General features: G+C 52.9%; 1 protein-coding gene across 4 annotated transcripts in view; it reads right to left on the bottom strand.

Moving 5' to 3' along the window:
* The window catches only part of SULF2 (sulfatase 2), a 151,672-nt gene that overhangs the window by 110,406 nt on the left and 25,065 nt on the right, over positions 1 to 16,201 (bottom strand). For all 4 annotated transcript variants that reach the window (XM_047770932.1, XM_047770929.1, XM_047770930.1 and 1 more), the window contains exon 2: positions 1,486 to 1,760. In XM_047770932.1, coding sequence (XP_047626888.1) covers positions 1,486 to 1,660 — 175 coding nt within the window. In that variant the 5' untranslated portion in view covers positions 1,661 to 1,760. The remainder of the gene's footprint in view (positions 1 to 1,485; positions 1,761 to 16,201) is intronic.

Here is a 16,201-nt window from a genome sequence, read left to right as displayed (position 1 = left end):
ATGGGAGCTGCAGCCACAGCAACACCAGATCGGAGCCGTGTCTGTGATCTACAGCACAGCTCATGGCAACATGGGACCCTTAGCCCACTGACTAAGGCCAGGGATCGAACCTGCTTCCTCATGGATGCTAGTGAGATTCGTTTCTGCTGAGACACGAGAGGAGCTCTGGGTTCAATAAAACATTAAAATTAATCTCCCTACCTTTTTTGTACTGTTTTTAAAAAAAGTGTAGCCACTAGAAAATTTAGAATTACTAAAGCGATTTGCATTTGTGGCTTGCCTTATTTATCTCTAGGGCAGCGCCATGTAGGGTTTAATGTGGAGCAATGGAACCAGTCAAATCAGTGAATTCAAAGGGGAAGAAGACCCCAGCTGAGGAAAAGAAGGTGTGCATTGAGAGAGACCCCTCCCAAAGGGGAGCTGGAAATTCAGGTGGAGTTTGACAAAGGGGAGCTGAGGGTCCAGCTGAGAGGGACTCTGGGAGCCTCTCTCCTGGTGGCCTCACTTATGGGGCTGTCTCCTGAGAATGAAAATGTGGGGCGACATGCCTCATGCAAATGAAGATGCCCAGCTGGGTGGAGGAACCTAGGGTCTTGCTTGGGGATGAGGGGACCAGGATGGTTTATAAGCCAGGGAGAGGGGCATGGGGGATAAAGGGAGGGTGCTCCTGGCATGCCTGCCATCGGGATAAATGGACTAAATCAGAGCAAGGGCCCCTGTCCTCTCTCTGAGCCCACAGCCACGCAAGGGGAAGCAGCTCAGGATGAGAGGTGGCCGCCTTCACCCTCCTGAGGCACTGTCTCTGTGACGTGGGTTGGGTTACCAGCAGTAAGGCCCACTCTTCCCGTCCTGGATGCCACCAAGGAAGGCTGAGCCCATGCAAAGCTGTTAGGGTTGGTGGAGCAGGGGTCCATCGTGCATGTGCACATGCACGCGCATATAAAACACACACACACAGCCTGGGCTGGCTCCTTCTTTTGCTTCAGTGTCAGCTCCAATATCACTTCCTCTGAGAGGCCCTCCCTGATTACCAGTCCCAACTAGCAACCTCTTCAGTGACCCCAGAGCATCTCTCCCTTCCTGAAATGGCCTTCCGTGTGACCTTGCACTCATCCTGATCACGTCTCCCCTGTTCTGTGAGACAAGAGAGTGTGCGTGCCTGACTCATGACTGAAGTTCCAGGCCCTGGAAGATCGCCCGGGATGAAGTGGGTTCTCAAGAGAAATGGGACGAAAAATACTGACTGAGTCTTAACACCTCTTCACTGGAAGTCTTTGGAGAAATCCAGGAACGGAAACGCTTGGAGGCCCCTAACCTGGAGGACCCAGCTGTGCATCCCCCTTGTGCGGGGCCTCCCCGTCACCCGGTTCAATCTATCAGCCGTGAACTCGGCAGGGTCCACCCAAGCGACTTTGGCATCAGAAGCCCGAGACCCAGCACGGTGAGGCTGGCAGAGGCCCGCCTGCCGGCAGCCGGGATGCTTACCGAGCTCCACGTCCTGGTCATCCGTCAGCACCAGGATGATGTTGGGGCGGATGTTTCTGCGGTCCCTCTGGAACCTGCCTTTCAGGCGGTGGTGGGACAGGAACGCCGTGCTTCCATCCAGCAGAGAGAAGACGGTTGCAGAGAGCAGGCAAAGCAGGACTCCAGGGGGGGCCATGTTCCGTTTCCGCTGATCCTGGGCTTCTCGCAGGATGCAGGAGTCTGGAGTTGCGTTTGTGGACTTGTTTGCTTTCCCCCTTCACTCTCTACTCAAGGACCTAAAGTAAGAGGAAACGAATCAGGTCAATCTTTACATCAAGGCTGCCCAACCGCTCAGGCTTGCAGAATGATTTCTACGATGGCTTCTGGCAGGGACAGCAAAGGTTGATGGTTTTGGATCAGGGATGGCCACACAGAGCACAACTCCAATTCGGCTAACGTCACAAGAGGAGTATTTGCAACGGGCTCGGGCTAGGCTGGCAGGAAAGCCTTGGGAATGCGCTTCAGCAGATGGACTTTCTCCGCTGACTCCGCAATCCCCTGGATGCATTAGTGGCAGCCCGAGTCCCATGTCAGGTAGTCGCCCTGCCTCTGAACCTTCCAACCAGACAAATCACCCCCAGGGAAAGGGAAGGAAGAAGCCCAATCTGGGGGAGAGGCACTTCTGGTCCTTTCTTCTCTGTTGGCACCACGGGGGATGCAGAGGTGAGTGGGATGTGCCCCGACTCTCAGGCGGCATGTGGTTCGGGGAGGGGTCTGGACCAGTGGGGCTGACGCTTTGGGCTGGTCGACTCTGTGCTCCAGTCCTGGCTCCATCACTCACCGGCTGGGTCTCCCGGTCAATGACCCAGTGAGGAACCTCTGTTTGTCCATGAGTAAAATGGGGAGACATGACTCCTAAGAACTCAACCTGGAGTTCCCACTGTGGTGCAGTGGTTAATGAATTCGACTAGGAACCATGAGGGTGCCGGTTCGATCCCTGGCCTTGCTCAGTGGGTTAAGGATCCGGCATTGCCGTGAGCTGTGCTGTAGGTCGCAGACGCAGCTCGGATCCCGTGTTGCTGTGGTTCTGGCGTAGGCTGGCAGCTACAGCTCCGATTTGACCCCTAGCCTGGGAATCTCCATAGGCCGCAGGAAGCGGCCCTAGAAAAAACAAAAAACAAAAAACAAACAAACAAAAAAAAAACCCCAACTTAACCCAATCGGGATGTTGGAGAAGGGCCCCCTCCCAACAGATGCCACAGCTGGGTAGTGAGTCCTACAGGGTTGACTTTGCAAAACAAACACGAAGACAAAGGAGGAGACTGAGAGCTGAAAAGCTGAGGGAGAAGAATTGTCACATTCCACCTTGATGACCTCGGTCACCCCCCCCCCCCCCCCGCCCTCAGGTCAGACGGGGTCACAGGCAAAGGTGGGGGGAGGGCAGGGGGGCTGGCAAATCGCGGCCCAGGCAGGTTTTCGATCTCACCCTGCTCTTTGCTCTCTGTGGTCATTTGTCTACTTGTTGAGGAAATGAGCCTTCAAGTCCCGTCCAGATATAGAGCTCCGGTCTCATTTATTTAAAGCGAGAGAGGGAAAGAGCGAGCGAGCAGACGTGCTGGGAGGAAACCAAGCTGGTTTCGGAGTCGGGCTGAGTCACCGTCCTTGTGACCTTGAAGGGCTCCGTTTGCCCCCGCTGTCGAGGGGATCCCTGTCCTGCCCCAAAGCCACAGCGCAGAGAACTCATCAAGGACCCCACATTCCTCAGAGGGGGACCTGCTGCCTGCGGGAAGTCTGGGACGCTCCTGGGACCACAGCAGCCACCTGAGGGGTCTCCTCACTAACCCCCCAAGCCCCTGCCCCCACGCGCCATTCTCCCCAGGGTCCGCCAGCAGGATCTTTCTAAAATTCAAATCCAAACAGACATCTCAGCAGGGTCTGGACTCGGGGAGACCGGGGAGGCACCCAGGGCTGAGGGGCACCCCCTCCGGGCGTACAGGTGCAAGAGTCCCAGACCTGTCACCCACCCGCTCAGACCCTCCCCTGGCTTCCTATGGCTCCGGGTAGAAAACGCAAACTTCTACCAAGGCCTACAGGGCTGCGTGACCCAGCCCCTGCCCGCCTCTCCCCCCAACTGGCAAGTGCTCTCCAGACCCATGGCTCCTTTCTGTCACTTGGACAAGACAAGTTTGTTCCTACCCCAGGACCTTTGCACTTGCTCTTCCTTAAACCTGAAAGAGTTTTCCCCCAGATTTTATAAGATGGGCTTATTCTCCTCTGCCAAGTCTGGGCACAAATGTCACCTCCTTGGAGAGGCCTGTCTGGACCACGGTGTCTTTTGCAACCTGTTTTACTTCCCTCCTAGTCCCTCCTAGAACCTGCAATTATCTTTTTTTTTTTTCTTTTTGGGTCACACCTGCGGCACGTGAAGTTCCCAGGCTAGGGGTCAAATCAGAGCTGCAGCTGCTGGCCTACATCACAGCCACAGCAATTCGGGATCCAAGCCACCTCTGTGACCTACCCCACAGCTCATGGCAACGCCAGATCCTTAACCCACTGAGCGAGGCCGGAGATCGAACCCGCGTCCTCATGGATGCTAGTTGGATTCATTTCCACCGAGCCACAAGGGGGATTCCTGCAATCATCTTATTTATTTTGCTCAGTTCTCCCCACTGGGGCATCAGCACCATGGCGGCAAAGACTTTGTGTTGGTCACAGCTCTGTCCCCAGGACCTAGTACCATGCCTGGCACCAAATAGTAGGTGCCAAATAAACATCCTGATAAATAAAGCAGTGGCGATTCTGCTGAGCTTCTGCGCATGAGGGAAGGTCGAGAGCAGAGAGTGGGCTCCACACAGGACTTCCCATTCCAAGGACCTCTGACAGCGCATCGGAGCAGAGAAACGGGATGCGGGGCAGATCACGGGGGCAGGGGGCTGACCTGGGAACCGCGGGTGGGACCGGCGGACAAGCATCAACTTCCAGCTCCACCTCCTCGTCTGCTAAAGCCCACATCTCGCAATGGCCAGAGTGGCTGCGGTGACCTGCTGTGTGCCCACTCTATATGAATGACACTTAGGTCACAGAATTTGAGTACTTGCTGGGTGACACTAGGCTCCAAGCAAGTATAAAGTGTAAGTGTTTATATAAAGTATAAAGGGTAGGTGCTGTGTGTTAAGTGTAAGTAACTCAACACTTCTATGCCTCAGTTTCCCCATCTATAAAATGGGTGCGAAGGATTAACCGCATCAGTGCAGCGTGCTGAGGCTACAGCCTGGCACGGGATGGGTACTGACTGGAACACATCACTCACAGTGAAAAGCACCGCTGGATTATTACCAGCAGTCCTGCAGCAGGGACTCTGCAGCCCACCCCGTCCCCCCAGGTTCCCCAGCAAGCCTCTCACACCGCTACCAGTGTCACCCCCATTTTACAGCTGAGAACCCCCGAGGCGTCATCATTGCCCTAAGTCACCGGGAGAGAAAAGGGTAGGGACAGGGTTTGACCTCTGTTCTCCCTGACAGCTCAGCCAGGGCCTCTCACCACAGGGGAACTCACGTTTGTTTCCCAGCTTCTCCCCTTCAAGTGCCACAGCCCTGATCTCTGCCGTTTCTACACAGTTTCTGCTATTATTTGGTTCACATGCTTCTTTATTTATTTTTTTATTTTTAAAAATTTTGGGGAGTTCCTGTTGTGGAGCAGTGGTTAGCAAACCCAATTAGGAACCATGAAGTTGCGGGTTTGATCCCTGGCCTTTCTCAGGGGGTTAAGGATTCAGTGTTGCTATGAGATGTGGTGTGGGTTGCAGACTTGACTTGGATCCTGTGTTGCTGTGGCTGTGGTGTAGGCCGGCGGCTACAGCTCCACTGGACCCCTAGCCTGGGAACCTCCATATGCTGCAGGTGCAGTGGCTTGATGTCGGTAGGATCTCAGTTCCCAGACCAGGGACTGAACCAGGGCTATAGCAGCAAAAGCACCGAATCCTAACCACTAGACCACCAGGGAACTCCCTTACATACTTACTTCTTTATTATTATTATTTTTTCTTTTTATGGCTGCACTTGTGGAATATGGAAGATCCTTGGCTAGGGGTTGAATGAGAGCTGCAGCTGCTGGCCTATGACACAGCCGTGCAACAACGGATCCAAGCTGTATCTGTGACCTACACTGCAGCTTAGAGCAATGCCAGATCCTTAACCCACTGAGCGAGGCCAGGGATCAAACCCACATTCTCAGGGACATTATATTGGGTTCTTCACTCACTGGGCCACAACGGGAACTCCAAACATGCTTCTTTAAAAAGCCTCATTTACAAAGACGCAATACATGGTTTTGAAAAAGAAAACTTTCTATCCAAGGATAAATGGCAAAGCAGCGACCCTTCCCTGTAGAACTAACCACCTAAAGTCAAAGGGAGTGGAAACCCATGTTACTCCATCTAACAGCTTCCAGTCCACATTTGAGGCTCTCATCTGAGCCCTAGGCTGGCAGCTCTCACACTCACACTGTCTCTCTGTTCAAAGGAAATTAGCAGGTGTTGAAAGGCACATTAGCACCATCCGGAGCCTTTCTGCAGGGGGTAGTGGGAGCTTGAGAGAACTGAAAAGGAGACATGCCCCAGGCACCTGATGGTCCCTGCATTAACCTCCAATTACCGTGACTCATGCATATCAGTCCACGTCCCCCCTTGGGAAACACACCGAACGCTTTGTGCTTTGCCCCTAAAAGTGTGTCCTTGAGTGAGAACACCAGCCAGCCCACTAAAATGCGCATTGAGAAAACAAACAACCGAATCAAAAAAATGGGCAAGACTTAAACAGCCATTTCTCCAAAGATGACATACCTACGGCCAACAAGCACAGGAAAAGATGCTCAACATGGCTAATTATTAGGGAAATGCAAATCAAAACGACCATGAGACCACCTCACCCTGGCCAGAAAAGCCGTCCTGAAGAAGTCTACAAATAACACACGCTAGAGAGGATGTGGAGAAAAGAGAACCCTCCCGCACTGTTGGGGGGATGTAAATTGGGGCAGCCACTATGAAAAGCAGGATGGAGGTTCCTTAAAAAGCTACAACTAGGAGTTCCCGTTGTGGCTCGGTGGAAATGAACCTGACTAGTATCCATGAGGATGTGGATTCGATTCCTGGCCTCCATCAGTGGGTTAAGGATCTGGTGTTGTCGTGACCTGTGGTGTAGGTTGCAGATGAGGATTGGATCCTGCGTTGCTGTGGCTGTGGCGTAGGCTGGTGGCAACAGCTCTGATTCGACCCCTAGCCTGGGAACCTCCATAGGCCGTAGGTGCAGCCCTAAAAAAAACAAAAAACAAAAAACAAACTAAAAATAGAGTTACTATAGGATCCGGCAATTCCACTCCTTGGCATATATCTGGAAAGGACAGAAACTCTTAATTTGAAAAGATATATGCAACGCGATGTTTGCAGCAGCACAATTAACAACAACTAAGACATGGAAACACCTAATGTCCACAGCAAATGAATGGATGAAGAAGATGTGGGACATGGAGGCAATGGAGTATTACTCAGCCATAAACAATAATAATGCCATCTGCAGCAGCACGGATGGTCCTAGAGACATCATACCAAGCCAAGTAAGAAAGACAAAGACAAGTGTTAGATGCTATCACTTATATGTGGAATTCAAAAAAATAACACAAGTCAACTTATTTACAAAGCAGAAACAGACTCACAGACATAGAAGACAAACTCACGGTTACCAAAGGGGAAAGGGGAAGAGGAGGGATAAATTAGGAGGATGGAATTAGCAGCTCAACACCATTATACACAAAACAGAGAAACAAAAAGGATTTACCATGGAGCATGGGGAACGATATTCAGTAGCTGGTAATAACCTATAATGGAAAAGACTCTGAAGCCATACACCTGAAACTAACACGATATTGTAAATCAACGATAGCTAAATAAAAAAGAACACACCTCCGTGTCCTTCAGAGAGACATCAAGTGATTAAAATAATACAGAATTTCTAAGGGACGCTCTATAAACAGGAGCTCTTATTTATTTATTTTTAAAGGTTTTGCTATTTACTATGATGGTTTTTGGCCATGTCCGTGGCATATGGAAGTTGCCAAGCCAAGGATTAAACCTGCACCACAGCTGTGACCAGAGCTGGATCCTTGACCTGCTGTGCCACAAGGGAACTCCCAGCACGTAGTAATTCTCTTAAACCAGAACTAATCACAGCAAATGCTTTTTTTTTATTTGGAGGGCCGCACTCGTGGCATATGGAGGTTTCCAGGCTAGGGGTCTAATTGGAGCTGTAGCCACCGGCCTACGCCAGAGCCACAGCAACGCGGGATCCGAGCCGTGTCTGCCACCCACACCATAGCTCATGGCAACGCTGGATCCTTAACCCACTAAGCGAGGCACTAGTCAGGTTTGTTAACCACTGAGCCACGACAGGAACTCCAAGCAAATGCTTTTTGAGGGCCTGCAATGCTCCAGCCCCTGCTCTGAGCATGTTACATCCACCAATTTGCATGTCCACCTATCAATATTATACCCATTTTACAGATGAGGAAGCTGGGGGAAGGCACAGAGAGTTAAAAGCACTTTCTCATAATCACATGGCTAAATGAGAAGTAGAGATGGGCGAGGAGGGGTTAGATTCTGGCTCAATTCAGCTGATCAACCAGAAGCTTCTGGAAGCAGATCTCCTGGTAAGTTCCTAAGAGTCTCTCAGCCTCAGTTTCTTCATTTGCCCTGAAGCAGCAGGGGGCCAGGTGCCCTCTGGGGGCCTTTTTCGGCCCCGGGCCTGGGATGTGGAGGTATGGGGGAGGGGGCAGGAGCTTCAGCCTGTATCAGAGCCTTGAGCCAGATGGTGGCTGGAGCGGGGGGTTGAGAGACTCTGCCTGGCACCCACGCTGGTCTCCTTAGCACTGCTCTCCTCCGCTCTGGCAGCTATAACCCTCCAGCCAGGATGCTGCTCCTTTGGATGGAAGTCAAAGCTCTGTGACCAGAGACAGGAGACTAACAAGAGCTAATTATTCCATCAGATCGAGTCATCAGTAGGTTGAGTTTTGATGAATTCCCCCAGCTCCCACTTCTCCCTGGCCTTGTGCCAGTCTCTCTCTGGATGCAGGAGAAATCAATTAAAAATGACACAAGGGATTCTGCCTCCAACTTTCTCACTCTTGGTCAAAGATTCTCAGTGGCTGAACCGAGAGCGGATCTGGTGAGTCCGGGCAGCATCTGCTGACCAGCGCTCTGTCCATCCTGTGTCACCACTGCTCTTCCCACCAGCTCTTTGAAAGGCCCCCCTGTTGCTCTTCCTCGTCCTGTGTCATTCTCACAGACCTTGGCAAAGCCTCCCCAGCCCAGGGAGGCATCTCTGGAAATGCCCAACGTCCTGAGTGTTCAGAAACTTCGCTCCTGCTTCTGGGTTCATCTGCTGATCTGCAGAGAGGAGCGGGTCTCAGGCTGACCGCACACCTCAGCTCTGCGGAGGCGCCTGGCACCTCACCTGGGCCTGTCTGGAAAGACCCCGATGGCTGTTTGCCTTCAAGGATCCCCAAATCCAACAGGAGTAGCTGAGAGGAGTTTGGGAGCCATCGGGCTGCCCAGGGAGAGGCAGGGGGAGAGGAAGATGTGGCCTAAGGTGGAACGGGGCGTTGATCAGTCTGGGGAGCTCTCGTGGGAGGTGAGAAGAAAGGGAACGGGGGGTGGGGGTGTGGGGGTGTGGAGACACCCTGTGGTGGGACCAGAGCCCCTGCGCCAGACCTGGGGACCTCCTAGGTCAGAGAGCTGGACCCCGCACGTCTTCCTTCTTTTACTTTACGAATATGTGCTAAGGGTCTGTTATGTGCGAGTCACATAACAGGTGACGAGGTTAATCCTGCCTGGATGATAACAGCCTCCGAATTGGTTTCCCTGCTCTCCCCGCCACCTTCTATCAAGCAGGCTGAAGGATCCCGTTAAAAGTAAGAGTCTGTCTTCCTTCACTGTAAAGCCCTCAAGGGCCCCCATCTCATGCAGAATAAAACCCCCAAACCCTCCAAAAGGCCTACAAGACCCTACACAGTCTGCCCACATCCTCTCTGACTTCATCACCTTCCACTTGACCCCACCCCCACCCCCGCCACTGTCCTTGGTTCCAGCCACACAGCATCTGTGCTGCTCCTTGCCCGTGCCCGGCAGGTCCCCACCCCGGGGCCTTTGCACTTGCAGTTCACCATGCTTGGCGTCTGCATCCAGATCTCTTTAGGGCCCTTTCCTCACCTCCTTCAGGTCTTTGCTCAAATTTCACCTTTGCAGGTTAAAACAGAAATCTCTTCCCTCCCCAGAAGCGCTTAGCACCGCTGACAGCTAGATGTTTCACTTCTTTCTTTGTGGGTTCCCACCACTAGAAGGTCAGTTCCCAAAGGGCATGGATTTCTGTCAGCTTTGTTGATATCTGTGTTCCAACACCTGAAACACTGGAACACAGCAGACAATGAAGACCCTTACTGACTTTGCAAAGAACGTTTCCCCTCCCAGTAACACTACTCCAGTTACTTGCAGCTTGAATGGAGGAGAGAGCATGGGACCCTGTGGAACCAATCAGCATATTCTGTCTCTCTAGCTCCAGTGATTGGCCCAGAGACAGAGAGGGGACCCAGGCTTAGCCAATCAGAGAGAGGAAAGAAACATCAGGGTGGGTACTGGGTGCCAAGAAGGGGTAAGCTCAGCTCAGCCACCTACTGCAGCCAGAGAGAGGATGCTAGCGTCACTGGGCTGAGCCAAGTGGCACCTTTTAGTCCATTACAGGGTCAAACAAATGCCCTTTGTTGCTTAAGCTAATCGGAGGTGGGGCTGTCATTTGCAACAGGAAACACCCAGACCAACACAGTACATGCCCTAAAAGAACAACGAGGAAGAATAACTAAAATTTATATGGTGTGCTTATCACCAACCCTGGCCAATGCTAAGCACTTTTCCTGTGTTAACCCAGGTCTCCCCGACAGCATTACAAGTTAGGATGCTGCATGCACAGGAAGCTGAGGCACAGAGGGGTTTGAGAACTTCCTCGAGGTTATGCTGCTTGGGTGCTGGACACCGGCCCTTGACTGACCCCTCCCATCTTCTCTCCCCTCTTGCCTGGGAGGTTCGCTTAGCTTAACCACATCAATGGGCTCTGTGGTCTCTGGCTCCTGGCTGGGTTGGGCTAAAGGAGACACACCCCAGGGAAGGGGAGACGGGAGGACAGGCAGGCCTGGATACTTTTCAGGTGCCAGGAATGGCCCATATCCCTCTTCGGCTCTACTGAAGGCCTCAGCTCCTGTGAGTGGCCCTTGACAGGTTCCAGCAAATGTGCCCACTGACCCCAGTCCTAGGTATCTGTATTATTCCTTTGCTTACACTCTGCTCATATCTTTGTTGGAAAGTCCCATCTAGTTTCTGCAGGGGCCTCTGTACAGAGACAGCACGGCTGAGATTGGCCCCCAGATATCCTAACCCCAGAGTCCTCTCTTGACTCCTATGCTTACTTGGAAATGGACAAATGACACAAGAGGCTGAGGTTAAGCGTGTTGTACAAACAGGAAGAAAACGGGGGAACTGCTGGTCTGTGGGCAGTCAGGGAGGGCTGCTGGGAGGAGTCCTTACAGAGAAAAATTTGTGAAGTCCAAGAGGAACAAAGTTCTGAGAATCCTCAAGATTTGGGGAGATTCTGAAGATGACGTGGATGACAGGGTGCTTCAGATGGGCAAAGAGCTTGAGCGAGCAGCAAGCAGAGGGGGAGGAGTGAAGACAGGTGATTCTTTTTTTTTTTTTTTTGTCTTTTTGTCTTTCAGGGCCACACCCGCAGCACATGGAGGTTCTCAGGCTACGGGTTGAACTGGAGCTGCAGCCGCCGCCCTACGCCACAGCCATAGTAACGTGGGATCTGAGCCGCATCTGTGACCTACACCACAGCTCATGGCAATGCCAGATCCTTAACCCACTGAGCAAGGCCAGAGATCGAACCTCCGTCCTCATGGATGGTAATCGGGTTCATAAACTGCTGAGCCACAACAGGAAGTCCAGATGTGTGATTCTGAAACTCACTAGCCTAGAGGTTCTCTAGACTGGGGATGACACGCACACACGTCTGTTAAACCTGACACTCCCCTGGTGTCCCTACGCCTTCCTGGCCACAGGCTTCACTCCTCCTCTCCAGGGCTGTCCGAGGAAGGACAAGAGCTCCAGTAACCTAGAGTCCAAGACTCTCCCTGTCTCCCCTCCCAAGTCCAGGGCATCAGAGGGCTCTCTGCATCTGTCCTGGAAATTTCAGCTGGAGGCAGAGAACCAAGCCCGCAAGACAGGGCACAAGACAGCGGTCCTTAGAGGTTGAAGGGAAAGGTCACGTTTCAAGACAGGGCTCAGGATTGAAAAGGAAATTAGGGCATAAAGAGAAGAGCTTAAGAACCCAGGTGCTTGCATAACTATTCATGTAACAAGAAATTCTCGGAGGCCTGCTAGGGGCCAGGCACAGTGCTTGGCTCTGCAGATAAAACACTGAAAGAAAAAAAAGAAGTACCTTCCCTCGGAGGGCTGACATTCTGAGGAGTCAAGATATCAAGGGCTGGAGTGGAAAGACTCCAGCTAAAGGTGAGAAGGGTCAAAAGCCAGATTGGAAGTAACGGTGAACCCCAGGTGAATTCCTGGCACAGGGCAAGGGAAGTTTAACAGCTCAAGGGAAGTTTAGAAATGATGTACAGAAGCCGCGGAAAGGTGAGCATCCCGATATTCTGCATATGGCAGGTGGGCAGCCATGTAATTCATGCACTCAAATATCTGAGCATCTGCCACGTGCCAGGTACTCTATCCGGCTCGGGGACAAGAGCCACAAAAAAGTCACAAATCTCTATTCTCATGGAGCTGACAGAGACAGTGGAGAAAGGCAAGCAGCTGGGGTGGGAAGTGCTGAGGGCAAGTGCAGCAGGGAGCAGGCTGGAGATGAGCTCTGGAGCCAGAATGTCTGGGTTTGAGTGTCAGCTCCACTACTTACTAGCTTGTGGGTGAGTAACTTAACCTCTTTTGGCCTTTTGGTCTTTATCTGTGAAGTGACGCCACTTACAGCACTTAGAGCGTTGTGAGGATGGAATGGCTCAGGGCCTGTGACGTCTTTCGAACAGGGCTGTATACAGTCAGCGCCTGATAAACACTGGCCAAGAGGTCAAGGCATGTGCCTTGTGCACAGTGAGGGGAACAGTGTTCCAGACCCAGGGACCAGTGCAAATGTCCTGAGGCCGGAATGTGGCTGGGGTGTTTGAGAGACATAAAGCGGGCAAGCAGGGCTGGAGCAGAGTAGAGCCGAGAGGAAGGCCAATCCTTGGAGTGAGAGGGGGCCTGGAATGTTCTAGCTCAGGGGTGCTATGATCGGATGCAGGTTTCAACAGGATCCTTCTGGCTTTGCGTGGAGAACAGAGGGTAGGGAATGAGGGTGGACACACAGAGGCCCGTGAGATGAGTGCCATGGACAGAGCCTGGACCAGGGAGGAAGGAGGCAGTGAGGGTGTGAGAAGGGAGATTCTGGACACTGTTGAATGAATGCATGCATGAATGAATGATTAAATGGAGGGACCTCTGGCATATGCCAGGTGCTCCAGTCACTAATGTGGAGCAGTGTGCCCCCAAACTTAGCAGTGGAATAAAATCTTTTTTTTTTTTTTTTATGCTCAGGGACTCGGGTTCAGGAATTCCAACTGGATACAACAGGAAAGGCTGGTCTCTGTTTTATGACGTCTGAGGCCACAGCTGAAAAGACTCAACAGTTGGGGGCGGGATTCATTTGGTGGCTGCTGCTGGCAGTCAGCTGGGGCCTCAGGGGGGCCTCCCCGTGGGGCTGGGGCTTTCTCCCAGCGGGGCGGCCTTGGGGCGGTGAGCATCCCAGCGGTCAAGGTGGAGTGGCCTCGTCTTTTCTGACGGAACCTCATCTCTTCTGCCGTCCCCAGCATCACTCCCACCATGCCCTTGGTTACCAGCAAGACACGCACCTGGCCAGATTTGTGGAGGGGACACCAGGGATGTCCTCACCCCTGGATGGAGGCGGGGAGAAGGTCACGCTGGAGACAAGCCTGCGGAGTGTCAGCTTGAGGCCGCTGGAAAACACAGTGGCGCTGCCAAGTCACAGAGGCCTGCGCATGGCAGGGCTGAGAGCCTTTCCCTGGTGGCACACGTCACCCCTTCCAGGAAGTGAAACTCGATCGGAGGCAGATTCCGTCGGTTTGCCTCTGCCAACCTCTGGCGCTTGTGCCCACGCCCACCGCAAAGCACCCCGAGCCTCAGGAAGCCTTGGGGTGAGGGGAAGCCTCCCCCAGCCCCACTCCTCCTTCTCAAATGGCCCAAAGGGGTTAAATCTATGGTGCTCAGCCAGTTCCAGAGCAGAAGAGGCAAAAGCCAGGCTTTTGGGGATCGGAACACACAGCCACAGCCTCTCCTCCTCACTTCAGAGAACGGATGTGCCCCAGTTAGAGCTGCATTAAAAATGTTTACTTATTCCTACTTTAAAAAAAGTCCCTCCTTTAAGGATTTTTTTGGTCTTTTTGCCTGCGGCATATGGAGGTTCCCAGGCTAGGGGTCCAATCGGAGCTGCAGCTGCCGGCCTGCACCACAGCCACAGCAATGCCAGATCTGAGCCGTGTCTGCAACCTACTCCACAGCTCATGGAAATGCTGGATCCTTAACCCACTGAGAGAGGCCAGGGATCGAACTTGCGTTCACAAACTGCTCAGCCATGATGGGAACTCCCCTCCTTTACGTTTTTAAGTAGAAAGGGAGCCATCTAATAAATGCAGAAACCCAAACAGAAGTGGGTGATCTGACTTTGGAGAGCTGGCCCTCACTGTCCCAGCCCTTTCCTCCTGCTGACCTGAGGAAGGACCCTCTGTGGGCTCGGCCCTCCAGCCCCAGGAGCTCAGGGCCACTGTCCCAGGGACGCCATCCCCCAGGGAGGCTGCCAGCCCCTGGTCTCTTCAGGCAGCTGCTGGCTTGCCTTGGTGGGAGACTTTGACTGGGGGGGTGCCAGCCGGGGGTCCAGGGCCGGGTTTGGGAGGTGTGTTAACAGTGCCTGGCTGGGCAGGTGAGCTGCCAACAGCTCCCAGGCTTCCAGAATGTGGCCTAAGATGTGTAGCCTCTCCACCTGGCCCAGAATCAACTGTTGGAGCTTGACAGGCAGCTCCCAGGGTAGAGGCTTCTGGTGTGAAGCCAACAGTCCACTCTGCTCCAAAGAGGGTGACCTGACCGACCTTGACCCAAGCATCCCATCGGTCAGAGTCTTGGAAGTTCTTCTTGTTACCTGCACTCTTTCTTTTTTTTTCCCCTTTTGTCTTTTTGCCTTTTCTAGGGCCGCTACTACGGCATATGGGGGTTCCCAGGCTAGGGGTCCAATCGGAGCTGTAGCCGCTGGCCTACGCCAGAGCCACAGCAACACGGGATCCGAGCCACATCTGTGACCTACACCACAACTCACGGCAACACCGAATCCTTAACCCACTGAGCAAGACCAGGGATCGAACCTGCAACCTCATGCTTCCTAGTCAGATTCATTAACCACTACGCCACAACGGGAACTTCTGTCACCTGTACTCTTAACAGGTGCCAGATTTAGCTTTCAGCTCACTCCCTTTCTTATTTCCGTCTCTTTATAAAGGCAGTTTTCTCCCTCCACAGGACCAAGCACCATGGGCCCTAGACCAGGGTCTTTCAACTTGCCCACTATGGACCTTGGGTGCTGCATCGCTCTTTGCGGCGGGGACAGGCCTGTGCATTGTAGGAGGCTTAGCAGCATCCCTGGCCTCTACCTGGTAGACTCGAGTGGCCCCCACCCGCGATGGCGACAGGACCCCTGCCATAATGACTAGCAGCACAGAGGGCACGTGCAATGACATGGCAGTTAATGCCATGGGCACTGAACACTTTCTTGCAAGGGGAGCAGGCCTCCTTGAAGACCGCAAAGGAGCTGTTAGTGGAAGTCCCTCCTTGATGACTCAGAAGGCTCCAAAGAGAACACAATGAAGTTCAATGTCATTAACTGCCCGCCTAAGAGGAGGACCCCTGGGTTCTGCCCACTGGCAACCATGCCTCAATCCAGTCAATGGGACTGGGCGGGTGAGAGGCCGGAGCACGTCTGCCGTGGTCACCCGTGGAGAGACACCTGGTGCAGTGGCCTTTGTCTAAAGTGGGGACACAAACTCAAATGCCTTAGGGGCCCAGGCAGGAGAAGTGAGTGAGTGGCATGGCCTGGATTTGGGCTCACAGGAAGGGGTGGGGTCAGGTCCGCATTGGAAATGCCATTGCCAAAGTAAAAACAGTCAATACTTTTTTTTTTTTTTTGGATCTTTTTAGGGCCACACCCAAGGCATATGGAAGTTCCCAGGCTATGGGTCAAATCGGAGCTGTAGCTGCTGGCCTATGCCACAGCCACAGCCACGCCAGACTTGAGCTGCACCTGCACCCTACACCACAGCTCACGGCAACGCCAGATCCTTAACCCACTGAGCAAGGCCAGGGATCAAACTCAAGCCCTGATGGATACTGGTCAAGTTCATTACTGCTGAGCCACAATGGGAACTCCCAGTCAATACATTTCAGAAACTGACCAGGCCTTTTAAACAGCGTCCTTCTGGAGATTGGCTGCGGGCTTATTTGCAACCCTTCGAAAGCAATCTTTTCTGAGCACCTACTATGTGCCAGGTGCTCTGTGGAGCGCCAGGAAAGGAAACTGCAGTGAACACGAGG

This window comes from Phacochoerus africanus, chromosome 3 (genome assembly GCF_016906955.1).
Source record: "Phacochoerus africanus isolate WHEZ1 chromosome 3, ROS_Pafr_v1, whole genome shotgun sequence".
NCBI classification, from domain to species: Eukaryota; Metazoa; Chordata; class Mammalia; order Artiodactyla; family Suidae; genus Phacochoerus; species Phacochoerus africanus.
Note: the sequence above shows the minus strand (reverse complement) of the source record. Positions and strands in the feature narration are given on the sequence as shown.